Consider the following 25236-nt stretch of genomic DNA (forward strand, 5'->3'; position numbering starts at 1 on the left):
CGGCGGTGCCCGGAACGGCGGTGCCCGGAACGGCGGTGCCCGGAACGGCGGTGCCCGGAACGGCGGTGCCCGGAACGGCGGTGCCCGGAACGGCGGTGCCGAGCAGCCGCTTCCTGGGGAGCAGGATCCGGGAGGAGCTTCTGGCGGGGGCGGGAGCTGGGGTGGCGGGCGCCTTCCTCTGTGACTGACAAAGGGCCCGCCGGGGTCCGGCCGGCCCCATGGCCATCCCCATGGTGCCCATGGAGACGCAGCTGCAGAGCATCTTCGAGGAGGTGGTGGTGAGTCCGTACCCGGGGCGGCCGCCGCCAGCGCAGGGTTGCCGGTAGTCCCGGGATTCGACTGCGCGCCTGCGGCCCACCGGGCGCCCCCACGGAGTGCAGGCATCCCGAAGGAGATGAAAACCAGCGGGAAGAGGGGCCACTGGTTCTCCTGGGGCAGTTGGTGCGGTGAAGCCCCGCCGCCCTCCCCGGCCGTGTTTGGCGCTGTTCCAGAGGCGGCCCCGTGGCCCGAGGGATCCGTGGGGGGAGGGGGGTTTCTCAGGGCTGAAATCGCTCTTCGCTGAGTGTTGCATAAAAGCTGACGCAGAGCAGGACTGGGCATAAAAAGGGCATAAAACAGGTTGCTTACCCAACACCAAATTCAGTGCACTGAGTTTACTGCAGAATAAGCTGTTTAAGGAGGCACTTTGAAGGAGACTGTGAGAAGATGAATGTCTTGAGGAGACCTTTTTCATCAGCTAGCATAAGGTGTGAACAAATAGTGGAAATACACTCACACGATGGTGCCTGCAGAATGAAGCACAGTTAGCCCAAAGTCCTCTACTTCTCATAGGACATTCCTTCCAGCCCTTTCACTAGCTTTGTTCCCTTCTTTGGATGTATTCAAGGACCTCCACATCCTTCTTAAATTGCAGGTCCCAGAACTGCTCACACTACTCAAGGTGAGGCCACACCAAGGATTAATACAGCAGAATAATCACCTCTTTTGGCCGGTTAAAAACAGTGTTTGCAAGCAGCAAACACTGGGGTTTGCCCTCCTGGCTGCCTGGGCTCCCTCTGGCTCACATTGAGTGTCAAATAGTACCCCCAGATCCCTTTCCAAAGGGCTGATCTCCAGCCAATATGTTCCTTGTGCCCAGCATTACTCTGTCCCAGGTGCAGAATCTGGCACTTCTTAAATTTCATGCCACCAATTGCCACATCCTTTTGTATGGCCTCTCGTCCCTCAGAGAGTCAACACACCTCTCAGTTTAGTATCATCAAAAAGTTTGCTCATGGTGCATTCAACCCCTGCATCCATATAATTGATAAATTTGTTGAATAGGGCTGACCCTACAATTGAGCCCAGAGGAACACTGCTAGTGACCTGTCACCAGCCAAATGCAGACCCACTCACTGCAATCCTTTGAGCTCTGCCCTCCAGCCAGTTCTTCACTCAGCGTGCTGTGAACCCGCTCACCCCACAGTTCAACAGCTGGTCCAGAAGGATGCTGTGAGGGATAGTACTAAAAGCATTATCCATAAAAAGTATGCTTTCCCTTTGCCCTCTAGGCAAGTGACTTTATGATAGAAAGATATTTTATTAGTTAAACAGAACTTCCCCTTTATGCACCAAAGTCACTGGGTCATTTAAGTCTCTGTTTTGTAGAGCACAAACGAATGGGCTTCTTGGTAGATATGGGAACTTCACAGTTGGAAACACTGGGGTGACAAATAGCTGATAAGGTCCTGGCGGTGTGATACTGCTAGAAAACCTTTTAAAAAACACCTTTTAACAGTAGCTCACTCGGGGGTTTTCTTTTACAGAAAACAGAAGTAATCGAAGAAGCTTTTCCTGGGTAAGTGTAATATTAGTTTATTTGTGCAAGATTTTCTGCAAAGATGTATTTTTCTACTTGTTTCATTGGGTACTGCTAGTAACTGATGTTCTTATTTATATTAGTATGTTTATGGACACTCCTGAAGATGAGAGAACCAAACTGATCAGCTGCCTGGGAGCTTTTAGACAGTTCTGGAGCAGTCTTTCCCAGGTTAACGTTTTATTTGTTGCTTATGTGTACTTTATATACTTTCTTTAATATAAAGTAGACAGACACTTAAGCTGTAAGGTCTGTGTTCAGTCATTCAGAATCTGCTTTCAGATATTGCGTAGTAAAGAATATGGGAAGATTTTGCAAGACAAAAATTAGTTTTGGGATTTGTAATGTTATATAGTTGTTCAGCAGAAGTTGGTGTGCAGTGCAAATAGAGATAAACAAAGGGAAGTATAACAGTAACAAAATAAACAGATAAAGGTAATTTGTTACAGAATTTCTAGTAGAAGTGAATAAGTAGGCAAAAATTAAAAAAAAGAAACTAGATGTTTATGTTTAAAAAATACCTTCCAAAACCTAGGTGCTTCCAGGCACTGTTCCATCACTGTTCCATTGGAGACCCGGTCAACTTTGTTTTTATTGAATTTGATTATGACTTTGAAAAGGGAAGAATAATATAGAGCAGTTCTGTCTTACTTTATTCTGTGCTAACTCATATGTTAAAACCAAAGTTGACTGTAGAAATCGGTGCTTAAGCTAGGAGATGTTTCTTGTACTGGATACCTGAACAGCTTCTATTGCACAAGTGAACTTCTTCAAAATAAGATCAAAATACTTGTAGGAAAAACTATAGGTTGGACTATTGGTGGATCACTTCCACCAATTCATAGTCTTGTTCTTATGTTAGTTTCATTTCTTCATAGTAGGATACTATATGAATTTTGTAGTTTGTTTCACTACCTGTAAATACATTCTTTCTCCCTTCTACTGCTTTTTCAGGAATCTCATGAACAGTGCGTCCAGTGGATTGTAAGATTTATTCATAGCCAACACAGTCCTAAAAGAATTTCTTTTCTTTATGACTGCCTAGCAATGGCAGTAGAAACTGGACTTTTGCCGCCCAGGTAAGTTATGTTGGAATGAATTGATCAGATACATGGAAATTGTAATATTGGAAGTATTTTTACAATGACATTGTACAATTAGTTCTGGAAAACATGTGCTTATTATCTTTCATTCATTCTTGCATTGTCTTCTGCTAGGATGGTTTGTGAATCTCTGATAAACTCCGATACACTTGAATGGGAAAGAACTCAGTTGTGGGCGTTAACGTTTAAATTGGTCCGGAAGATTATTGGAGGTGTAGACTACAAGGTATCTTCCACCCATTCCTTTCTCTGTGCTAAAATATGTTGGTTTGTAGCTTTGTTTTTATGATTTTATGTCAGAGACACCCAATCATTCAAAGTCTGCTTTGCTTACAAGAGAAAAAAAATTTCAGTGAGACCACTTTTAATGCTTTTTCATAATGGAGCTTTACCTTAAGAGGTAATTTTGTATTTACAATGTAACTCTTCGTACTCTTTTCTCTATTACGGTCCCCTTTCATCCTTTCTCAGTTACAGGCTAAATAACCTTAATGCAGTTGCAGAAGTGGTATACATATGAAAGTAACATTATCAAGCATTAAGGCTGAAATTTTGTCATCTGCTTAACCCCTCTTGCTACGTAGCAGAAGGGTCCGGAAAGCTGAGTCTCTGGCAGAGTACAACTCCAGTGCAAAGAGTAGGAAACCACGCATGTCTTGCAGAGAACAGCTCATCAGTACTGTTGATTGCGATAGAGCAAAATAAACTACAAAATAAAATGCAGCATAGCACTCTGGTCAGCCTGCACGAGGCATTGTAGGTTGGATGTCTCTGCATCCGCGTCAAAATATCAACAGTTACTTTCTCATCTGGGGTATCCTAAGATTGAGACGTTCCAAAGCAGTTTTATGTCATTAGTGTTCAAATTCTCAACAGCCATTTGTCTTCTGACACTTAGCAACAAAGAGCTAATTCTGTCAAAATATTGTCTGACCATATTGAATGTGTAATCTTTCTGTCAGAAATAAAGAATATCTGGGGATGTTAATTTTATGTGCTTTCTTTTAGGGTGTGCGAGACCTGTTGAAAGTGATCCTAGAGAAAATCTTAACAATTCCAAACACTGTGAGCTCAGCTGTTGTACAGCAGCTTTTAGCAGCAAGAGAGGTAACTATCTGAATACTGTATCACTACAGAGAAAGATAGGCCTCATTCTGTTGTTGCTAGTGAGTTTGTAATAGGTGGGATGGCTCTGAGCATTGGTACATTTAAACAGGAAAGAGTCATTGTGCCCTTATTCTTGACTGTAAATGCATTTTATGCAGGAAACAAAGCAATTTTTGTAAATATCCTAAATAAGCATTAAAATCCGTAACAGGAGTGTCAGGCCTAATGTTTGACTTGCTTAAGGTGAGATGTATGGGATTTAATACTGAGATTAGTTTCTTTATTTTTTTTTTCTTAGTGAATAAAAATAGTAATTGTTGGCAGTACTTTGTAGGCAGACATAGAGGCATGGTTTTACTTAGATTTATACAGTCTAACTTAGGCTTATACAATTAAAACCAAGTTTTAGACTAGAGTAGTACTATCAGAATACAACTTCAGAAAAAGTATTTTAATTCTTTTATCTGTTTTAATGGACTATCTCAGATTAGTAGGCAGACTACACCTTCATTTACCTTATTCAAAGTCTTTTACACTGATGTATTTTTTCATTTATAGGTGGTAGCCTACATTTTGGAAAGAAATGCATGTTTGTTACCTGCTTACTTTGCAGTTACAGAAATCAGAAAACTATACCCCGAAGGAAAACTTCCTCATTGGGTAATGATATATCAAATACTGTAATCTGGAGTTTTGTTGCACACAAAACAACATTACTTCAATTTTTTTCAAAACAGAGTTTACATGGGGATTTAAAATCTTGCATTCAACAGTAAGCTCTGTGTTTATTCATATAAATTAAGTTGCAGGCTTGATATGATTGCAGAAGCAGCTGTGTTTAAATTCAGTGATACAAAAACATTTGGTGCCATGAAAATGGTCATTGTTTCAAAAAAAAAAAAGTAATATTGATCCAGTTTTTAATTTTGCATTCTGTTAAACTAAATAGGTGTCACGAAAAGGATAAAATCTGGACTCCCTTAAATTAATGGGAAAATTATTACTGACTTTTAAGACAAGATTTAAACTAGAGTGTACTAATTTGTGTCAGTTGTCTATATGGAATTGTTATTCAGAGGTAAACAGATGTATTATGAACAGGACTTATAGCTTGCCTTAAATCATCTGTTACTAAGTGTAATAATTGAAATAATATAGTTTGCATAGGAGAAGCAGTTCTTATATAAACTCTTGCTTGAGTGCAAGTTGAGAAGAGTGCTTCCTGCACCTTCTTTCTAATGTCACATTTTTTCTTTTGCGATTTTAGATTCTGAATGATTTTTCTGACTTGTTGAAATATATAGGAAGCTAGTTATTTTAGTAGATTCCTTTATTTTTATTAGAATGCGTAAAGTATTAAATCTTAAATGCTCCTTATCATTATCTGGAACTTAAATCCTTATTTTTTTCCTCCTTTTCTCACCCAGTTACTAGGTAATTTAGTATCGGATTTTGTGGATACCTTCAGACCTACAGCAAGGATAAATTCCATTTGTGGTAAGAGAATGACATAATGAATGACTTTAAAATAAATTAATTTATTTGAACTATTTTGTTTCTTATAACCTTTAGTGACATATATCATCTAAGTCAAATGATTCAGGTGTTTTGTTTCATGAAGTGTCTTTACTCTTGTCAGTTCTCAGGCTTGGTTCCCTTCAGTTTTTGCTTTGAAGGGGAAAATTCGTATTGATGAGATCAAAATAATTTTTTGTTACAACCTGGTAATGGAAGTGTTAACTACTGAGTGTTAACCACTTGTTACATGGTCATATGTTTTCTAAGTACTGTAGATGTTAAGAACATTGTAAGTTTTCTATGCTCAGGGATTTTGAGTTAATACATATCCGCTGGTGTGTTAGTCATGGAGTGTTTTCTGACTTCAACTTCCATTGCAGCTTTTGTAGCTGCTTAGCTCTCTCTCTGTTGTTGCAGGCTTCTGTGTGAACATTTCCTTGCTCATATAAGTTCTGGTTGTACTTTTCTGTCAAAGAAATGCTCACTTCATTTATTGTTAGAAATCTGGTGATCAAAATTTGCTGTTTTAGTTGTGATGCTTGCTTCATTTTCTTCAGAAGATAAAAGTGTCTTATGTTTGCTTTGAGAATTAAGTAGTTTAATAACAGCTGCCTTCTTTCTTAGATTTTATTGCAGCTGAGCTTATTCAGTGCAGAGATTAAGAATGTAAATTCATCTGTAATGTTTCAAAGCATTTTGTTTCAGAAGCTTGTAGTTATTCTTGTATTGAAAGTGTGGCATAGCTTTTACTTATGTGACTCATGGGGATCACACACAATTTTTTCCAAGCATTGTTATGTGTAAATGAGTTGTATAGATATGGTTGAAGGGAAGAAATAAATATTTATTTACTTTTTGGTTTATCTGGTAATAGTATGGCTGGTTTGGATAATAGAAGTCATGGAATTTGAACTGTCAAAAGTCAAAATTGAAGCATCTAAATTCAGATGCTGATATACAGGTGTGCTTGGTGCCTATGAAATAAATCCCAGGTGTCTAATCTACATTGACTAACAAGTGTAAATTTAGCTTACAGCTTCATGTGTGATCAGCTGAATCACATTGGTCTATGCTGACTGAATTGACTAGATTTCCACTGAGTGTAATTGGAATACACACCCCTGCATCTGACTAGTTTGCTGATCAGAATCTTGCCCACAGGGGGAATGAAGGGAAATTGTAAGACTAGATTATATAATTAGATTTATGATGCCATTTTCTTTGTGGAAAGCGTCAGCGTACCAAAATCAAATCCCTAGGTCAAGCAATGGCAAGGGAACAGTCTTCTGGTAACTTAAAAAGGTACTTTTAGATTGGTATTTGCAAATGTTTTTATTTTTAAGGTACCTCATCTGAATAAATGGGGATTTTATTCCTTAGATATTTTATTAGTTGAAAATTGGTTAGAAAAATAAAATCAGCCTGAAGCAATCCTACGGTCAAAAGCTTTAAGCAGTGGAAATTTAAGGAGAGCGTAAATGTGTCTGGGGCCAGTTTTTGCATCAAAATGATTAGGGAATAGGCCAATTTCATTAGTTTAGAATTTATGTTTCTTTGCATGTAGGTCGCTGTAGTCTCCTTCCTGTGGTAAATAACTCAGGTGCCATGTGTAACTCATGGAAGCTGGATCCTACAACGCTTCGTTTTCCTTTGAAAGGTCTCTTACCATATGATAAGGTATGCCTTATTAAACTTCTTAAATATGTTATATTCAATAAATATGAAACTTCTATATAATTTTTGGGGGGGAGGGGAATTTCAGCTGCTGCCTAGGATACTGAAGAACACGAGACATAATTTAATGTACTTTGTGGGTGTGTGCCTGTGAGAGAGCAAGTGAGAGCAGAGAGTTGATTGGAAAAGTTATTAAGCAGTGGCTATATGGAAGAGAATGGGATGGTAATTTCATCTTTTCTGTGCTCTTCATTATTGCATAAAAAAGATAATTTTACAATTCAAACTTATATTTAAGTTAGCTTATTTAAACTTAAAACTCTGAGTGTGAAATAGTGGTGTACTAAAAGAACTTAAAAACTCTAAAGAATCAGGACATAAATCCGTGTTGTCCAGCATCCCATTCCCTGTATCCTGTCTAAGGAGGGATATAAAGATAGTGTCTCTATTAACATGTGTAGTGTTCATAATCTACAGCAATTATCATTTTGTGTGTTTCCTGAGACAGCTGTGGTTTCTGTCTATTTAGTTAACCTTCATCTTCCAAATATTTGTTCAGAGTCTTCTTGAGCCCCTTTAAGCTTTTAGCATCCTCAACATTCCTTTGACAAGGAGTGCCACATTTCAACTTCATGTTGCTTGAGGAATCAGCTCCTTCTGTTTGTTTTGAACCCAGTTTCAGATAATGTTTTTCTTTAACGTTATTCAGCTATTGAAAGATGGAGTGAGCAGTTGTTCCACATCTGATTTCTTCACACTATGCATGATTTTTATGCACTTTGGTCATGTGCTTCCTCAGTTTTCTTACCTTGTTTCCTTTGAGTTCAAGGCTGTTCCATCCTTTTACTGGGTGAACAATGTACTTCTACTTGGTCCTCATAAAATCTGCCACTTCTTAAGAGTTGTGATTATTTGCTCCTTTTGGTGATCACAGACCAAGACAATTTGCCAGATAATACATATCTGCATAAATTAAACGTTCATTCTTACATTGTTTAATTCTGTTAAACATAAACTCAGTATTAAACATAATTTTGAGGCAATATATGTTTGTATGTGATTGCTTGTTTCTTTTTCAAGGATCTGTTTGAGCCACAGACTGCTTTGTTGAGATATGTACTGGAACAACCGTATTCAAGGGATATGGTCTGCAATATGCTAGGTCTGAATAAGCAGGTACTGTACTGTGCTGTAACATGATTTAATTCTGCATAGAATCTGCACTATTCTTTTTCTCTTTTCTTTGCTATAGCTAACTAAGCAAAACAGTTTAGGTACAGAGAGTGATTTTTTTTTAATTTATTTTTATTTTTTTATGAGATCATATTAGGTTAATTGGACCTGTTTTTCCTATCATTTGTATATTGCTTTACGAATGTTAAATTGAAAAGTAGAGATTTAAAATATGATTTTTTTTTGCATTGCTTTTTTTTCCTATAAGGCCAGCCTCAAGTACACCTTTGACAGACAGTAGGAGACTGGTTATTGTTCATTAGTTTTTAAAGCATTGTTGTACTCTGTTATATTGGCATGTTATAGTACTAGAGTAGTTGAAAGCTGGGTTTTGTTTTGTTAACATTTTTTCCTTTTTATACCTTAGAATGAATGGGAGGGCTTAGTCTGACTTGGGGATCCTTGAGGCTGGCCTCATAGTCACTGTTTTGTCTTTTCTTTTTTTCTTCCTTTATTTTTGTTCTGTCCTGTCTTGTCCTGCCCATCCTCCAATGCTCTAGACCTTGAACATTGCTCAGGTATGTTCACAACCTTACTGTTGTATTGTGACTAACGATACGCTGGCCGCTTTGTAGCCACTGATTCCAGTTAGAGAATACGTGTACAGGCAGGGCTTGAAATTGGCAGGACTATTAGTCAAGGGCAGATTCTCACTGCAGATCTCTAGAGATATGAGAGATGTAGCATAAAGCTGACAGTCAGTGGTCCTTTGATCCTAAAATTTTTGTTGGAATGGACTGTTACTATTTTTCCTACCAGTCATAACTTTTTACTTTGCTGGAATTTTCAGATGAGGAGAGATGCTTAGTTCAAAATTTCTTTCCTTAAGCAGGTGGAAAAACAACCACTGGACTTAAGTGTAAAATTATAAAGCTGTAAATACATAATTAAAAAAAAAAGATTTACTAATGGAATTTTCTTATCATTAGGAAGCCTCTGTAAAAAACTTACCAACAGGCAATTATAATATTCCCCAAGCTAGGTGAAAGAAAAGTAGTGCAGAATACCACACAAAAAGTAGTTCCTTAAAATTTTGACTACTTGTTTAAAATAAATAAAACGCCTGAGCAAATCAACCAAGTGGGCTTCTGCTTGATATTTGAAATTATTGGTGTTATATTTACAGTTTATCCCTCGTTACACTAAAAATTTCCACACCTACTTTAAAAAAATAAGATTTATAAAATAGCGTTGCTGTTTGCAATACTATAGTGAAGGTTGTGTCAGTGTTTCCATTTAAGAAACTTCTTTCAGATTTGTAACTTGACTATAAAATTTACATGATCCTGAAACCTTGTGTATATTTCCCATTGTAAGTGAAGTACACCGGTGCTTTTTCTGAATTGGGACAGTGTTTTTGAATGAGCAGATTCCTACATCTTGGCAAACAGTACTCTGTGTTATATATGACAATCTCAAAGCAGCTGAAATGTTAAACCTTGGAAATGAGCTGTTTAATTGAGTAGTATTTGTGTGTCTATTTCTGTGTCTGCATTGGGTTAATAAACCAAACTATTCCTCTATCCGTCCTGTAGCTGGTAAATTATACAAGATCTAGACAAAAAATATGTTGAACCCATTTTATTCTTTTAACTATGGGTGGTCTGTGCTTTCAGGTCAAAAAACATTTATGTTAAAAATGCTGGGGTTTAACTCTTACTTTACCATATTAATCTATACTCCTTAAAATTTGTTTACTAGTATAGGAATTCCTACACAAAGTTTCATCCTGGCGTGAATTTTTATGGCCAAGGAACAAATGTGAAGAATGTAGCTTATAAAGGAAATGCTGACAGAACATGAACTATAGCTGTGCTGCTACAATTACACCAGCATAATGATGTTTGGGCTGTTAAAAATTTGTGAGTTGAAGATATGTGAGTTAAAAATACAAATATAGAGGTGAATGGTGTAGTGGTATAGAACAGGAAATATGTTCCGTTTAAACATTAATATACTCTGCTTGAAACTGGGGAAAACATTAAAATTTTACTAGTTTTTGGGTACAAATTAACTTCATGTTATAGCTGAGTTTGTTAATGTAGCCACCTGACAAAAATAGTAGCATGCTTTTCAGAAGTTGTGTAACTATATCAATGCTTTCAGTAAAATGGTTAATAATTTTGTATTTTATTGTTAGAGAAATAACCTGCAGAAATGTACTGTTGCTATAATAGAAATGCAAATAGTGCCACGTTTGTTTCAAAATAAATACAGAAACACCTCAAAGCAATGATCATTATTTATTTATGATCATTAATTATTTATGTGAAGTTGCTTGTATGCCCTGTCAACTATTTACACAGATCCAGTTGCAGGATTGGAGCCTTCATTTGAATCTTTTGGCATCAGAATCTAGGTATGGTTCTGCCAGATTTGTCCTAGTTCTCAAATATTCTTGAAGATGAACAACGAAATTTTGTGGTTCAGTCTTAACTAAGCAGATCTATGTTAGAAAACTGTTCATTCAAGCCATCTCTTGTTGTGTAAAAAACATACAAATCCAGCTGTCCTGTTAACCTTGCAGGGTAAAAAATGAAGGTAAAATTTCATATATTTATAGATTCACGTGTTCCTTTCAGGATTCTAAGTTTTCTTGAGGGATGAGGTTTTCTAATACCCTTGTCAATTGTATGGCTATGAGTCCAGATGTAATAATATGGACTTCAAAAATGTGTCTTCTCTTGGTGTCTGGGGACTTGGAGTTTTTGCTGCTGTGTACTTCTGTGTGGGATAGTACATACTCTTGTATACCTGTTTGAATTAGTCTATAGGAAGTAGAGATTTAAATTGTATTTTATCATGTCTGTTATCATGGTTTGCAGTTGGACTTGATCTTAACGGTCTAAATGATTCTATAATTCTATGTCAATTTATATTTTGCTACTAGCTGGGGTGTTACTCCTGATTCTTAGTTATCTTTTAAATAAGTTTTTTGAACTATGTAACTATCTTTTTTTTTTTAAATGATTAACAGTTCAAAATGTCTTAGTGCACTGATACCAAATTGAGATTTAGTTTAGGGATCCTACAGTTGGTTCTTAAAATGGAATTTAAGTAATGTCTTAAGGACATGAATTCCCTTTGGATGTTTTTGTTTATATCTTTACTTTCTCTGTGTGTACACACTTACATGAAGAATAAAAAGCCATTCTAGCTTGCATAATTGCAGTTACAATCTTACTGTAGTCCTCTAAACAGTCACAAGCTTTGTTACTTTGATTTCTCTGGTTTGGGGAATATTTGAAAGAGAAGGTAATTTTCAAGTGTCTTGTTTCTGTAATGTTATACAAAGGTTTAATTAGCAGCAGTTGTATTAAATGATTTTGCTCTTTAAATAGTATGTTTGGTTGGCCACCTTTTCAACGAGCAGTGGTGATCTGCAGCTTTGAGTAGGAAATTATCTATGCCATACTCTGTTCGGGTGCATGTGTAGTTGTATTCTCTCCTAGCTACAAACCAGGATAATTAGCTTGGGGAAGCTGTTGTTTATTTCATGTCTGTCCATGCATTGTGAAAGGAATGACAGAATGCAATATTCAAAAATTTACTTTCCTTTCACTTTTATTTTTAAAATAGCTGGGATCTTACTATGCAATATTACCTATGTTAACATGGCAAATAATTTAAGGGGTGTGATTATTTTTTATATATTTCTGATTGTAGGGTGTGCATTGAGAACACTCAAGTACAAGTTTCTTGTTGAAACTTACTCCATTTTTTAATGAGGAAAACTTTAGAATGGCTACCAAACTTGGTAGAAATAGAATCAGGCATAATACAAAGAATAAGCTTTAAGGTTTTGTGTTTTTGTAAAGTGCAGTCTTGGAAAATAGAAGTGTGGGAGTAGTTCTGTCTTGTATTAACTACTTCAAGCTTTTTGAATTGGACATCATTTATCCATTTACTATTGTGGGGATCTTGGTCTCTGTGGTTTGGTCTTCTGAATCCATTTCTTAAGTCTAGTAAATGTTGTTTGTTTAAAATATTCAAATATCAACAACTATCATAACTGTCAGCCAGCCTTACCGACTTCTTAAAATACTTTTCTTTTAGGAAGGAACACTTCTAATGCTAACCCTGTCCACCTAAACACCATCCCACTCAAAAAAAAAAAAAATCCAAACTCGCATAAGAGCAACAAACCACCATCCAATAGAAGCTTTGATCCACTTAAAGTACCACCACTACTCCATCATCAGAGGGCTAGCCTCAAGAAATCAAGGTGTCATGGTAGCTGTTTTTCCCCCCACTGTATTTCTTTATGGTTTAATAATGTTTTCAATTAGGTTATTTGACAGATTTTTAAATGTTATTTTCAGGACAAAATGGAGAATATGTGCTTGTGTAACCAAATTATAAAAATTTGAATTATGTTCTCTTTAGGAGAAAAGCATAGTGATTTTGAATGCTATATTTCTCCATATGCAATCCAAGACCGTGTTTGGGGGTTTTTTGTTGCTTGTTTTTGTTTTACTTAAGCCATACCATAACATGAATTCCTACTTATTTATGAAGGTGATCAGCTCTCACCTTTATTTTTATTCATCTCAGTATATACTGAGATGTTCTTTCAGTTGTGAGCAATTAATAAAACAAGGACCCAATCCTGCCAATTCCTGTGCAGCACAGTATTTTATTTTTGAGTGTTCTAAAATTATAAATACAAAATCTGTGCAAAAATTTATATTCACTGAAAATACAGAAAAAAAAATTCCCAGAAAATTAAGTTAATGAAGATAGAACATGAAGTACTGCTATGTTGCTTACTGAAGATTGTTCTTAAAGCAATAAAAGTATGATTTTCAGAATAAAAGATTGAATTAATTTTTTTAATTTTCTTGCTCTTAAACTTTTCCCAATCTTAGAATTATTCAGAATAATGAATATTCCTACTGGAAATTCTGGCTCTCTTTTTAACAGTAATATTTTTCCTGTATTCTTTCAATAATTTTATTCTAAATTCATATAGCCTAACATGATTAGGCTTTTGGACATTACCCAGTGCTTAGAAAACTATTAAATTTCAAGCCCTGTACATAGTAGTTTTGCATGCTGGATTATAAACTAGTCTTTAGTGTTGTCTGTTGCACCCTGCTCTGCTTCATAATTAGTTGCTTTGGGAGGGGGGAAAAAAATGAACTACAAAAGACCCGAAGTATTCTGACCTGGTGGTGATAACACTGCTCTGTGTAAACCTGTACCATGGTTGGTCTGTGATAATGACATGGCGTTCTGGAAGAAAAGGTATAATTGATGCTTTCTGTTCTAGTTAGAGGTTTGTGTTAAGCATGCTTCAAGAAAGCACAGCTGGAATTGTAGCTTTCTGCACTTTTGAGCTGGTGAAGAGCATGCAATAGGGGATGCTGTTCACTGTATTTTGACAACTTTTCCAATTCTTGCATTCTGCCTTTAATTGAAGAGAATCTTTTTTTTTTTTCAAAGCAAAAGACTACCATCAATGAAGGTAGAACAAGCATCTCCTTTCAGCATCTCTCTTTACTTTTATTATATCTTTATTAGTTAAAAGGGTTTTTTAGACTGCCTGGCTAGTAAGTCAAAGAACTCATCTAAGGCATCCCTAAAATGTTTTATTAGTATTTGGGTGATATTTTAAAACTTGTTTACAAACACCTTTTTGCCTCTAGAAAGGGATACTGCATTTTCATGTTTAGAGTTTGAGTAGCTCAGCTCCTTTTCTTTTGTCTCATTAAAGTAATAATTTTTTCTTTAAGGCTGCATTATGTTACAGGCATCAGCCCAAATAAATGAATAAATAAATGTAACCATTCTGGAATACAGATTGCATTGAAACAAACAGGTTAGATTATTTCCAAAGTGCTAGCACTTTCTAAAGTAAGTTTAGAAAACCCCCAAAGGGGTTTTGTCCTTAGTAATAGTACATTGTATGGGTGTAACAATACAAATGCAGAGTAATAAGAAAAGGTTGTTGCATTAAAGAACTTGTAACATGTGACATTATGTTTGATGGTCTTCAACTGAAGATCTATAATCTTCACAGGTAGTGGGCCTTCTTTTACATACATCTGTATTAATGTGTATCTGAATATGTAATGCATTCCTTACTTGATCATTACTAGAAGTCATCAGAGATGGTGTGTATCTTTATTTCTGGGTTTATGTAGCTCAGTGTGAAGATTGTGGCAGTCAAACATCCAAAGAACTCATCACTATGAGATGTAATTTCTATTCATAGTATCTAGAACATACCCCTGGGTAGTTTTCAATCCTTTTTGATGCTGCGTAACTTGTGGTGTTGTGTCAATAGGACAACATCTAATTATACGGGTAATGACCAGATGTTAATTCTGCTGCTAGTTGTAGGCTATAGGTGAGCCCAAAATGAGAGTGAAAAAGAGAATAGTCATTAAATACCTGCATCAGATATTGGGATGTTTCCTCTGCATTTGGTGGTATAGATAATACATCTTTTTCTTTGTGGTGAGCCCTACTTTTGAAAAGAAGGAAGAAAAAAACTAACAAAAAAATCCAAAACAAACAAAAGAACCCCCACCTGTGTGTTAAAAGACTTTGTTTTCTGTGAATGCAAGATCAAAGAAATAACATTCTGCTTGACTTTGTTAAAAAAAATCCACAAAATCCCCAGATGTTATTTGTGCATCGATGAGCTGTGCTTTGGAACTGAATAGGGAATTATGTAATGTATGATAAAATGTAAAAGTCATTGTGACCTGTAACATAGTGCAGCTTTAATACACTGACTTATCCTTAACTTAAATTCAGACTTCATCTCACGCTTCCCAGCCTTCTTTCAAAATACTGTACTGTAACTTCAACTGTGCAAGTTCTGGAGTTAATGGCAAGGCTTTTGGAATACTGTATCTGATCTCTGCCTTACAGCACAAGCAACGTTGCCCTGTGCTGGAGGACCAGCTGGTGGATCTTGTGGTGTATGCCATGGAACGGTCTGAGACTGAAGAGAAGTTTGATGATGGTGGAACCAGTCAGCTTCTGTGGCAGCATCTCTCCAGCCAGCTCATTTTCTTTGTGCTCTTTCAGTTTGCAAGTTTTCCTCATATGGTCCTGTCGCTCCATCAAAAGGTAAATTGTTTGTATCGCTCACAAGTGGTAAGAGGGATTTAAAAACCAAAACAATTATGTTTTAAAAAAGTGTCACACACCTCTGCAAGAAGTACCTTATGTGTAAGAATTAATTAAATTTTTAATATTGTGCTGTATAGGAGTAAGTCAGATTCTCAAGTTACGGTGCTGTGAGCTAGATCTGGATTTAGTATATTCGTTTATAGGATGTTCCATTGTGTTTGGATTCAAAACACGTGAATAACTAGAATAAAGAGATAAACTGGCATAATTCGGAAGATCCAAGTACTGTGCTGTTGCATCTAGTTTACAACTGAGTTTAAAACAGAATGAACACCCTGTTCTGTCTGTGGACTGAAAAACATGCCATGTGAATGAATGCGGGAACTTGCTGTTTGTCTAATCAATCAACTCAAAGCAATCTAATCAAAGGTAATTTGTCCAATTACAGTGATATTGACAATCAAAGTCCCAAGTTATAATAATAATAATAATTCCATTAAAACTGATACTGGTATTTGCCCTTTTCTCTGGTGCTCAATGCCTCTCTGAGTTCTAAGGGTGGTGATGCCAGTCCTAAGAAGGGAAACGAGGGGTTACAGTCAGTCAGCAATATCCTGAGTTCTTTGCTTAGAGAGCTGTATGCTGTTGATGGTAGGAAAGGGGTGTTCTTTCTCCTCACTATAGGATTAGCTTGTGGCTATTTAGATACAGCTTCTAACATGCACTACACATTGCCCCATCTTCAATTGTCCTCAGTTCCATGTTACATAAAAATGTAACTCTGTATGCTATGTTTTACTGATGATGGATTGTAGTTCTCTGCTCTCTTTGTTATCCCTAAAATTAATTTTACCAGGGCTGTTTTTCTGTAATTAGTGTTGATAAACCATTGAAACAATAGCCATGACACAAAACAATTGAACAAATCTAATATAACACTACAGCAAGCAAGATAAGAGAAGTGTATTGGTTATCAGAGAATTGCTGTTACAGGTAAATTAAATCACACACACAAAAAAATCCACGAGTGCAGATGAAGCAAGCCCAAGTTGTTCTGGTTCAGAGACTTCCTTTATAGAAAGAGTTTATAAAACCTGTGGCCTGATGCTAATGACAATTCTGTACTTCACTACAAGGCTGCAGAGTGACAATTTAAGATAGTATTTAAGTGTTGCTAATTTTTTAAAACAGTGATCCTCAAGAGTTAAATGCATTTTAAATCTTACCATTAATTGTTCTGCCCTCCCAGAGTCTGTTTGTGTGTTACAACTAATGTACCTGTTTCTCTTCTTTCTGGAAACATGATGTACGTTTCTACCAAGTCCTGCTATAAAATTCTCAGTGATCTCTCCTGGAACTGTTTTAGTCTGCCCTTGTATTTTTATAGGAATCTTTGCAGTGATTTTTCTCCTGTGTGCAGTATTTATCTGTTACTGAGTGTTTTTTACAGTTGGCAGGCCGTGGTCTCATTAAGGGGAGAGACCACTTAATGTGGGTGCTCCTCCAGTTCATCTCTGGCAGCATCCAGAAGAATGCACTGGCTGACTTCCTACCAGTTATGAAGCTTTTTGACCTCCTGTATCCTGAGAAAGAAGTAAGTCTCTAATTTTTAATTCAACTGGGACCTTTATATGTCAGTATTACTATCATTCTTGATTCACTCTTAAAACACATATGTGCTGCATAGTTAAAGAGAGATGCTTCATAATTAAATGATTTTTTTAGGATTTAGGATTTACTTGGATTTCCTATCCATGTAAAGATGTTTGTTTTTAGGGGCATGAAAAAACTTACGTTGACTGCTCTCTTCCTTGACTTTGGCTTGACTAAAGTTTTGAGGAGTTTGTTGAAGCACTGAGGAGACTATTAAGGAAAAATGTGTAATTTTATTGTTACATCTGAGCTGTAACAGAATAGTACACTGAAAGACACCTTCAGTTGCAAAGAACTGAGTGGTTAGTTAAAATTCATTCTGGTGGGACAGATCCAATCCTAGTCATGCTTTATACATTCCTCTAGAAGAGACAGTTAGAAGTTCTTAAACTTTCATCATGATAGCACTGTCAGCGTGAAGTCCAGATTGCTAACTCTTTTCATAGTGCTTTCTGCTTTGGGTCAGTGGTTATGATAATACAAATGTGTGGTGTATCACACTGATATGTAACAATTTTTTCCCCGATATATTAGTTTTGATCCACGGAAATTCTTCGGTACAATTTGTGTCAGGAACTTGCAGTTGCTTTTGTCAGCATAAAATACGGGAAGAGTGATGGGACTACTTACTTTAGCTGTAGTGATGGCTCCGAGTTACACTTGTTTAAAGTCTTTGTGTGACTAGGGCATTTCTTAGGGTTCAATTTCACAAGCACTTTAAATGTTATCTATGGCTGTTGCTCTTACGATTATTTGTCTTGCAGTCCTGTTGATTATGCAGTGGTGATGTCTCACTTATGCAGCCTGTGGTGCTTGTGCAGTAGTAACTGTATCAAAGGGAAAGAAATGCGGGTGTTGGCAAAAGGAGAGAGCCGGAGTGCCTTTTCCAATGGCAGTAATATACCTGAGTCTGTATCCAAAACTTTTAATTTTGGGGTGTATTTCTACCTTTTCATAAGAAATGTATTAATCTTTAAGGATTAACTATGATGCTAAACAATTTAGATTTTTCAGAAAATACTGGTGAACCACTGAGTACCTACTATGGAAGCACATACCATAACTGATTTCTGAATAATATATGTGTGAGGTTGAGAGGAAAAGCATATACTTTGTAACTATGGATGTCTGGAATTTGTATACTCTAAGCATGAATTTCCTTTTGCCAAGGTCTTAGATAATTTGTTTGGTTTGGGTGTTTTTCAGAATAATTACTGAGGTCCGGGTCTCTTCCAGAGCTCTTGATTTAAAATTGCATACAATGATGAGGGTAGAATCCGTTCTTTAAAAATGTTCCTTATGGTGCTGCAGGTCAGAAAAAAAAGAAGAACGTGACCTTGTGAATACTGTCTGTCTAAGTCGGTTTTCTGCACATTAATCCATGTGATTTGTCACATTCATGTGTTCTTTCTTTAGTGTATTCCTGTACCTGATATTAACAAACCCCAGTCAACTCATGCTTTTGCAATGACCTGCATTTGGATTCATTTGAATCGGAAGGCCCATAGTGACAACTCCAAGTTACAGATTCCCATTCCTCATTCTCTCAAACTTCACCATGAGTGAGTGCGGGGTTTTTGTTATGTTTTGATTTGTGCCTAGATATAATGAAATAGGAAGTTCCAAGTCTGTATTCGGAATGTATTGTGTGATGGGATGCTGTATAAAGGTTATCAAAGGAATGAGTTCAAAGCCATTCAAAAAGACAAAGTTCAAACTCAAAATATTTCATAAAAAGGGAAATGCTGTCATCCAGCTAATGGAAATGATATATTTTATTGCAGAATAATAAGTCTTTATTGCTAATGGAGAATCTGAAAGTAAATTGACTGGTTTTGTTATGCTGTGGTTTGGAAAGTGTGGATAAGCAGTACATTGGGTTAAGTTTTCGTCTTTAAAGGTGCTTTTTAAAGTGTATTTGTCTGCTGAGGTGTTTAATATAGAAAAATCGTAACAGAATGAAACTGTGGCATAAGTTGTAGTTGTTTTGATGTAGTGCAATTAACAACTCTTTTGATTTTTTTCTACTATTTTATAATGGATTTTTTGACTGAGGTTATTGTGGTGGTATTTCTGGAATGTCTGTGCATTCTTTCTGCCTAATGTTTAATCTCTTCGGCACTCAGGTTTTTGCAACAGAGTTTAAGGAATAAAAGTTTACAGATGAATGACTACAAAATTGCCTTGTTGTGCAATGCTTATTCAACCAATTCAGAGTGTTTCACTTTGCCAATGGGTGTACTAGTAGAGACTATTTATGGAAATGGCAACATGAGAACACCTCTTCCAGGGACTAATTGTACGGCATCAGGGTCTATTACCCCATTGCCAATGAACCTCTTGGATTCACTCACAGTTCATGCCAAAATGAGGTACAGTATGCAGATAGCTTTTTTTTTTTTAAACCCCTAAATCTATTTGTAGCTAATTATCGTGAGAAAGATTTCCTGTGCCTGAACATGTTGTGTATAGATCTGTTAATTAGTTAATAAATTTCTTAAATTTCAAGTCCATGTTTTTGACTGAAAAACACTTTCTCTCTTTCCTCAGTCTAATTCATAGCATAGCTACAAGGGTGATTAAGTTGGCCCATGCAAAATCTAGTGTGGCCTTGGCTCCTGCTCTTGTGGAAACCTATAGTCGCCTTTTGGTTTATATGGAAATAGAATCCTTGGGCATCAAAGGCTTTATCAGTAAGAAAGAAAACCTTTTTTTTCCCCCTTCCTTTTGTTAAATAGTATTTTCTTTTAATGGCAACTAGAGACCATAGTAAAACTGAAAATATAATGATGCAGCATATATAAATTATTTTAATATAAAAGAAATTGTAAAAGTTGTCCTAATGCTGCAGTAAATTTCAGATGAATGTGCTGCTGTCCATTTATGCCATCTCTTGTATGGTCAAGACCTTCCTAGTTTAGCTGCATTGTGCAAAAACATGCTTAATGGAAAATTGTAAGCAAAGTTACTTAATTAGATACACAGAATACTTAATCGCCCTCATTAAAATAATTTGCATGTCTGCTGTATATGTTAATTCAAAAAATTGTTAAGCTCTATACATTTACAGCATCTTCAGACAGCACTTGCACACACGCTCTTTGGAGGTAGTACATTTTTCAAATCAAATATCCAACTTGCAGCCTAATAACACCAGTGTACTCTGTAGTTCTCTTTCAAAGTGTGATCAATTCTAAAACTTACTTAACAAACTTTTTTTCATAAGGTCAGCTCCTGCCAACAGTGTTCAAATCTCACGCATGGGGAATTTTGCATACTCTGCTAGAAATGTTCAGCTATCGGATGCATCACATCCAGCCTCATTACAGAGTCCAGCTCCTCAGCCATCTTCATTCCTTGGCTGCTGTGCCGCAGACTAATCAGAACCAGCTTCATCTGTGGTGAGTGACGTTTGCCATATTTAGCCATAATCCCGGATTCCTTCTTTATGATATATTGAAAGCTGCGTGAGAACTGTGCTTAAATGGGACATGAGTACTTCCATCAAAGTGTGTCTTATATCAGTGTAAACAATGCATAAAACAATGGCTAATTTAAATACACAAAAGATGGAAAAGCTGGTTAGAGAAGCTCTAGAGTGGTTATGGAGATAATTCCAGGGAAAAACTTTAAGTTTAACTTACTGTTAACAAAGCTGAAGAGTATGAGATTCAGTTTCTATGTAGAATCTGGGGTTTGTTGTAGAAAAGTTGTAGAAAATAGTGTCCATTCACTCTCAGAGTACAATAAATCTTGTAAGAGTATGTGAGACAGAGCAACTTCATTATTATCAGTTCATATCCAGAAAATCTTAATTACACAGTGAATTCATAGAGTCATAGAATGGTTTGGGTTGGAAGGGACCTTTAAAGATTATCTAGTTCCAATTGTTCTGCCATGGGCAGAGACACCTTCCACTGGACCAGGATTCTCAGTTTCTTAGTCCGAATTCAAATTGCCCAGTTGCGTATCCTTTATCAAGCATAAAGAAAACAAATTAAAACAAGTTTCTCCTTCAAGGTCTTGGTCTCTTTATTCACCTCACTCTTGTTTGGTCATCTTAGTCTGAAATACAGATGTTAGTCACTTTTAATAAGCACTGCATGCAACTAGAATGGAATAAACTTATCTATGGCTTTGATATTTCAAAGACACAATGTTATAAAAGTCTTTTCAATTACTTCAAACTACCTGGTGTGAAAAGTGCTTCCATCTAAAGCACTGGAAATAAAAGTACTTTTAATCAAAAGCTGTACTTCCTCACCTTCCTCATTTCTTTAATAAGGACTATTTAGTGCTGTCTGCTTCAAGGTGGTAGTTAGCTTTGAAGCTTCCTATGCATTATTCATGCCTTTTTATTCTGGCTTTGCGTATATTGATTCATCTGTGTACCCTTCTTTAGATGAAGATGTGCAAAAGGTAACAATGAGGGGGCTCTAAATTGGAGAGACTTCAGGCTCTTTTTCAGGGGCTCTGCAGCTGGAATTTTCACTAAATCTACTTTTGAGTGCTTTATTTAAAAATAAAGTACTGAAATAGTTGGTAACAAATTTATTAAACAGTAGAAAAAGCAAACTTTTCAAAACGATTAAGAATGTAATTTTCAAAACAAATCTTTTTGGGTTTATATTATTTGAAGCAGAAAATGGAGGAAAAATAGGTGGTTTTGGAACCTTTGAAGCAGTAGTATAAACATTATTTGCTAACTGGACTGTTTCCTTCTTTCAGTGTTGAGAGTACTGCTCTAAGGCTAATCACAGCTTTGGGCAGCTCGGAAGTCCAACCACAGTTCACACGGTTCCTCAGTGATCCCAAATCAGTTCTTTCAGGAGAATCAGAAGAACTCAACAGGGCTTTGATCTTAACTCTAGCAAGGGCAACACATGTGACAGGTAATAGCAGTACATCCAAGTGAAAGCTGTGGTCAAGCCATTTCTCTAAAATACTATTCAATAGAATATCGTGGAAATGATCTAGTCATAAAACATATTCCATGCACTTCTGGTTTTGAAAGAAGTGTAATCTTAACTTCTAGCTACTTTTATTTAGGCAGGAAGCTGTTATTAAAGCCATAGTGAAATCAGACATTGTTTAAAAGTTTACACAGAGGTACCATATGACTAGGGTTTGGGTTTTTTTTACTGACTTATTTTTAACTTCATTATTTTAAATTTAAATGCTTGGATTGATTACTGAACATGCCATTTAGAGAAAAAAAAACATGGAATATTCACAGCAACTATGCTGCTCATGTGGGAGCCTCTACAGCTTACATTTAAGAAAAAGTAGTGTGTGTTTTGGGTCTCCTTTCTTGGGGAAGGGAGAAGGGGAAGCTTCTGTGGTGTGTTTTAATGTTTTAACAATGTGCAATGACATGGATCAGGTTTTTGTTAGCTTTGACGGGTATGTTTTCTCTCCTTTTTTATGATTCTAGTCTAGAGTGTTGCTGGAGAGTTAGAACAACTGATTCACAAAGACTGGTAGAGGTGATTTGAAAGGGAAAGAACTTCTTTGTGGGGTTTTTTGTTTGTTTTTTTTTAACCATTTCTGAGCCTTTAATGAAATCAACACAAGGGTTGGAGGAATGAGGCTTCTGTTTTATTTCTACTTAATTGGTACAGGTGCTTCTGAGAAGCCTTTTTAAAGCAATATAAAATCTCATCTGGCAACTTAATCATCATTATCTTCCTCAGGATTTTTTAAAAAAATATGATCAGTTAATCAGCAGAAACTTATCTTACTGCCCTTACAGGAAATTAAATATAAAATGTTAAAATCATGATTGCTTTATTTCTAGCTCAAAACCTAAAAATAATTTTCTTATTGTTAATAGCATAAGAAAGGTAATATCCAGGCAGTTCTGTAGAGTAAATAAGAGTCAAAGAAAAGAGCTGGGAGAAGTTGGACAAAATGGAAACTGAGTTGAACTAGCAAAGCCTTGATGCATATGATGACAAAAGGAATACCAATAAGAAATGTTTTTTCTGTGAAATTGTAATATCATCGATCCATTTTCTAGATTTTTTCACAGGTTCTGATTCAATTCAGGGAACTTGGTGCAAGGACATACTGCAGACTATCATGAGTTTTACTCCACATAACTGGGCATCACATACACTAAGCTGTTTTCCAGCTCCTCTGCAGGTAATAGTTTAAAACTGATGATTTTACAACTGGAAACACAGTGAATTTACCCTCTTAACAACATCCTTTGCCATTTGTGAGTTGGTGGGATTCTTCCCCTGTCTAGACTGCATTAATCTCAAATCCCTGAAGAATGCAGCATGATTGTGGCATTGCTATTTCTTCAGAAATGCATTAGCTTCCCCTGGAGTATTCTTAGGCTAAGTTTGGTCAACTGATACTTCTGGTGCAAGGCAAATCAGATGTTTTAAAAATTAAAAAAATAAAATGAAAAGTTGGAGAAGCCTTTTTTTCTGTGGCAGTTTGTCATGTTAGTGATGAAACAGTCACTGTTATGTCACAGTGAAATTACAACCCTGCCTAGTAGGTTGTATTGTAAAAGGAAGTAAGAACTCGAAAGAAAGTAACTCTTAAAGTTTGCCTGTTCAAATGTTGTGCTGTAGGCTGTCAGTCACAGCAAAGCCTGCTTTTTTCAGGTGTTCTTCAAGCAGAATAATGTACCTCAGGAAAGCCGTTTTAACCTGAAGAAGAATGTGGAAGAAGAATACCGAAAGTGGAAGTCTATGACCAATGAAAATGACATAATCACACACTTTTCTGCTCAAGGTTCATCCCCACTTTTTCTTTGCCTCCTATGGAAGATGCTGTTAGACACTGATCACATTAATCAAATTGGCTTCAGGTGAGCTTAAATGACATGCTGTTTCAAATTTATTACAGCAACATTCCCAGTTCTGAGGACATAGGCCTTCTGCAATAACAGCTTGATTTTTTTAAATTAATTCAGAGCATGCAGAGCATGAAAAAAGAGAGTGGAGCTAGGTACTAGCCAACATACCATAATAATTGTGCAGTGTTTAAGATTGGTCTGCAATGCATAATTTTCCTGGTGAGAAACAAGGATATGAGGTGTTTGAATTAATCAGTTTACTTGTAATAGCAGTGTTTCACACAATCTTAAGTAGTAAACAAAATATAACACATTTATTTATAATTTATGCGTGGATAAAGGCCAAATATTTTTTTAAAAAAAAAAAGTTAGATTAAGATGAAAATTCATTATGGAAGTAGTAATCCTATGATTTTTTAATTGTTCTTGGTAGTAACAGCATCAGTTCCAGTTGTGAAAAGGATATTTATTTCTTTTCAGTCCTTGTTAGGTCTGTCGAAACAGTGTTTATGATATCATACCTTACTCTTCAGTGCAATGAGGAAATAGCGTCATAATGCTATGGCTGTATTAAAGTGCATACCGTGGAAAAATGAAGTTTTGTTGCAGAAGATTGTCCTAAGAGGTGTATAACTAAAATTGCATAAGTAAAGCATGGGTTCTGGGCAGAATACTGCAGATGAAATTGGTGAACTTGAAGCATTTCTCCTGATTAGTATTCAGACTTTGGAATTCTGTTGCTCTAAGGTTTTGTTTGGGTTTTTTTTTTGCTTTGCTTTGGGGTCTTCTTCAATTAATTTAGTAAAGGGAGGGAGTTTTGTCTTTTTTTTTTAATAAGACAATTGTGTTAAAACCCACTAACGCATATCAAGTAGACCAGTTAAAAATATATTAATAACTGTAACAACTTCTTTTTGCCCTTTTTTTTTTTCTTTCTTTGTCTTCCCTGCTAGAGTGTTAGAAAGAATTGGGGCCAGAGCTCTGGTGGCACATGTCAGAACATTTGCAGATTTCTTGGTATATGAATTCTCTACCTCTGCAGGAGGCCAGCAGCTCAATAAATGCATTGAGATTCTCAATGACATGGTGTGGAAATACAATATTGTAACGCTGGATAGGTTGATACTGTGTTTGGTAAGTATTGCTTCAGAAGATAAGATGACAGTTCTTCATGCAGAGCCTGCTTTCTG

General features: G+C 36.3%; 1 protein-coding gene across 2 annotated transcripts in view; it reads left to right on the forward strand.

Moving 5' to 3' along the window:
* The first annotated feature begins 140 nt into the window (after nt 1-140).
* Nucleotides 141-25236, forward strand: part of MED23 (mediator complex subunit 23) — a 36360-nt gene continuing 11264 nt past the window's right edge. Inside the window, exons 1-21 of one of the 2 annotated variants that reach the window (XM_027690914.1) lie at nt 141-278; nt 1806-1837; nt 1942-2029; nt 2813-2937; nt 3076-3187; nt 3970-4068; nt 4627-4728; nt 5496-5565; nt 7151-7263; nt 8341-8436; nt 8994-9011; nt 15376-15576; nt 17030-17173; nt 18649-18794; nt 19359-19604; nt 19783-19925; nt 20459-20633; nt 21961-22124; nt 23252-23376; nt 23853-24058; nt 25000-25180. In XM_027690914.1, coding sequence (XP_027546715.1) covers nt 219-278; nt 1806-1837; nt 1942-2029; nt 2813-2937; nt 3076-3187; nt 3970-4068; nt 4627-4728; nt 5496-5565; nt 7151-7263; nt 8341-8436; nt 8994-9011; nt 15376-15576; nt 17030-17173; nt 18649-18794; nt 19359-19604; nt 19783-19925; nt 20459-20633; nt 21961-22124; nt 23252-23376; nt 23853-24058; nt 25000-25180 — 2646 coding nt within the window. In that variant the 5' untranslated portion in view covers nt 141-218. The remainder of the gene's footprint in view (nt 279-1805; nt 1838-1941; nt 2030-2812; nt 2938-3075; nt 3188-3969; nt 4069-4626; nt 4729-5495; nt 5566-7150; nt 7264-8340; nt 8437-8993; nt 9012-15375; nt 15577-17029; nt 17174-18648; nt 18795-19358; nt 19605-19782; nt 19926-20458; nt 20634-21960; nt 22125-23251; nt 23377-23852; nt 24059-24999; nt 25181-25236) is intronic. The other variant, XM_027690924.1, reaches the window with a different exon arrangement.

The sequence above is a fragment of the Neopelma chrysocephalum genome, unplaced genomic scaffold (assembly GCF_003984885.1).
Source record: "Neopelma chrysocephalum unplaced genomic scaffold, ASM398488v2 Primary Assembly neopelma1_23, whole genome shotgun sequence".
Classification (NCBI taxonomy): Eukaryota; Metazoa; Chordata; class Aves; order Passeriformes; family Pipridae; genus Neopelma; species Neopelma chrysocephalum.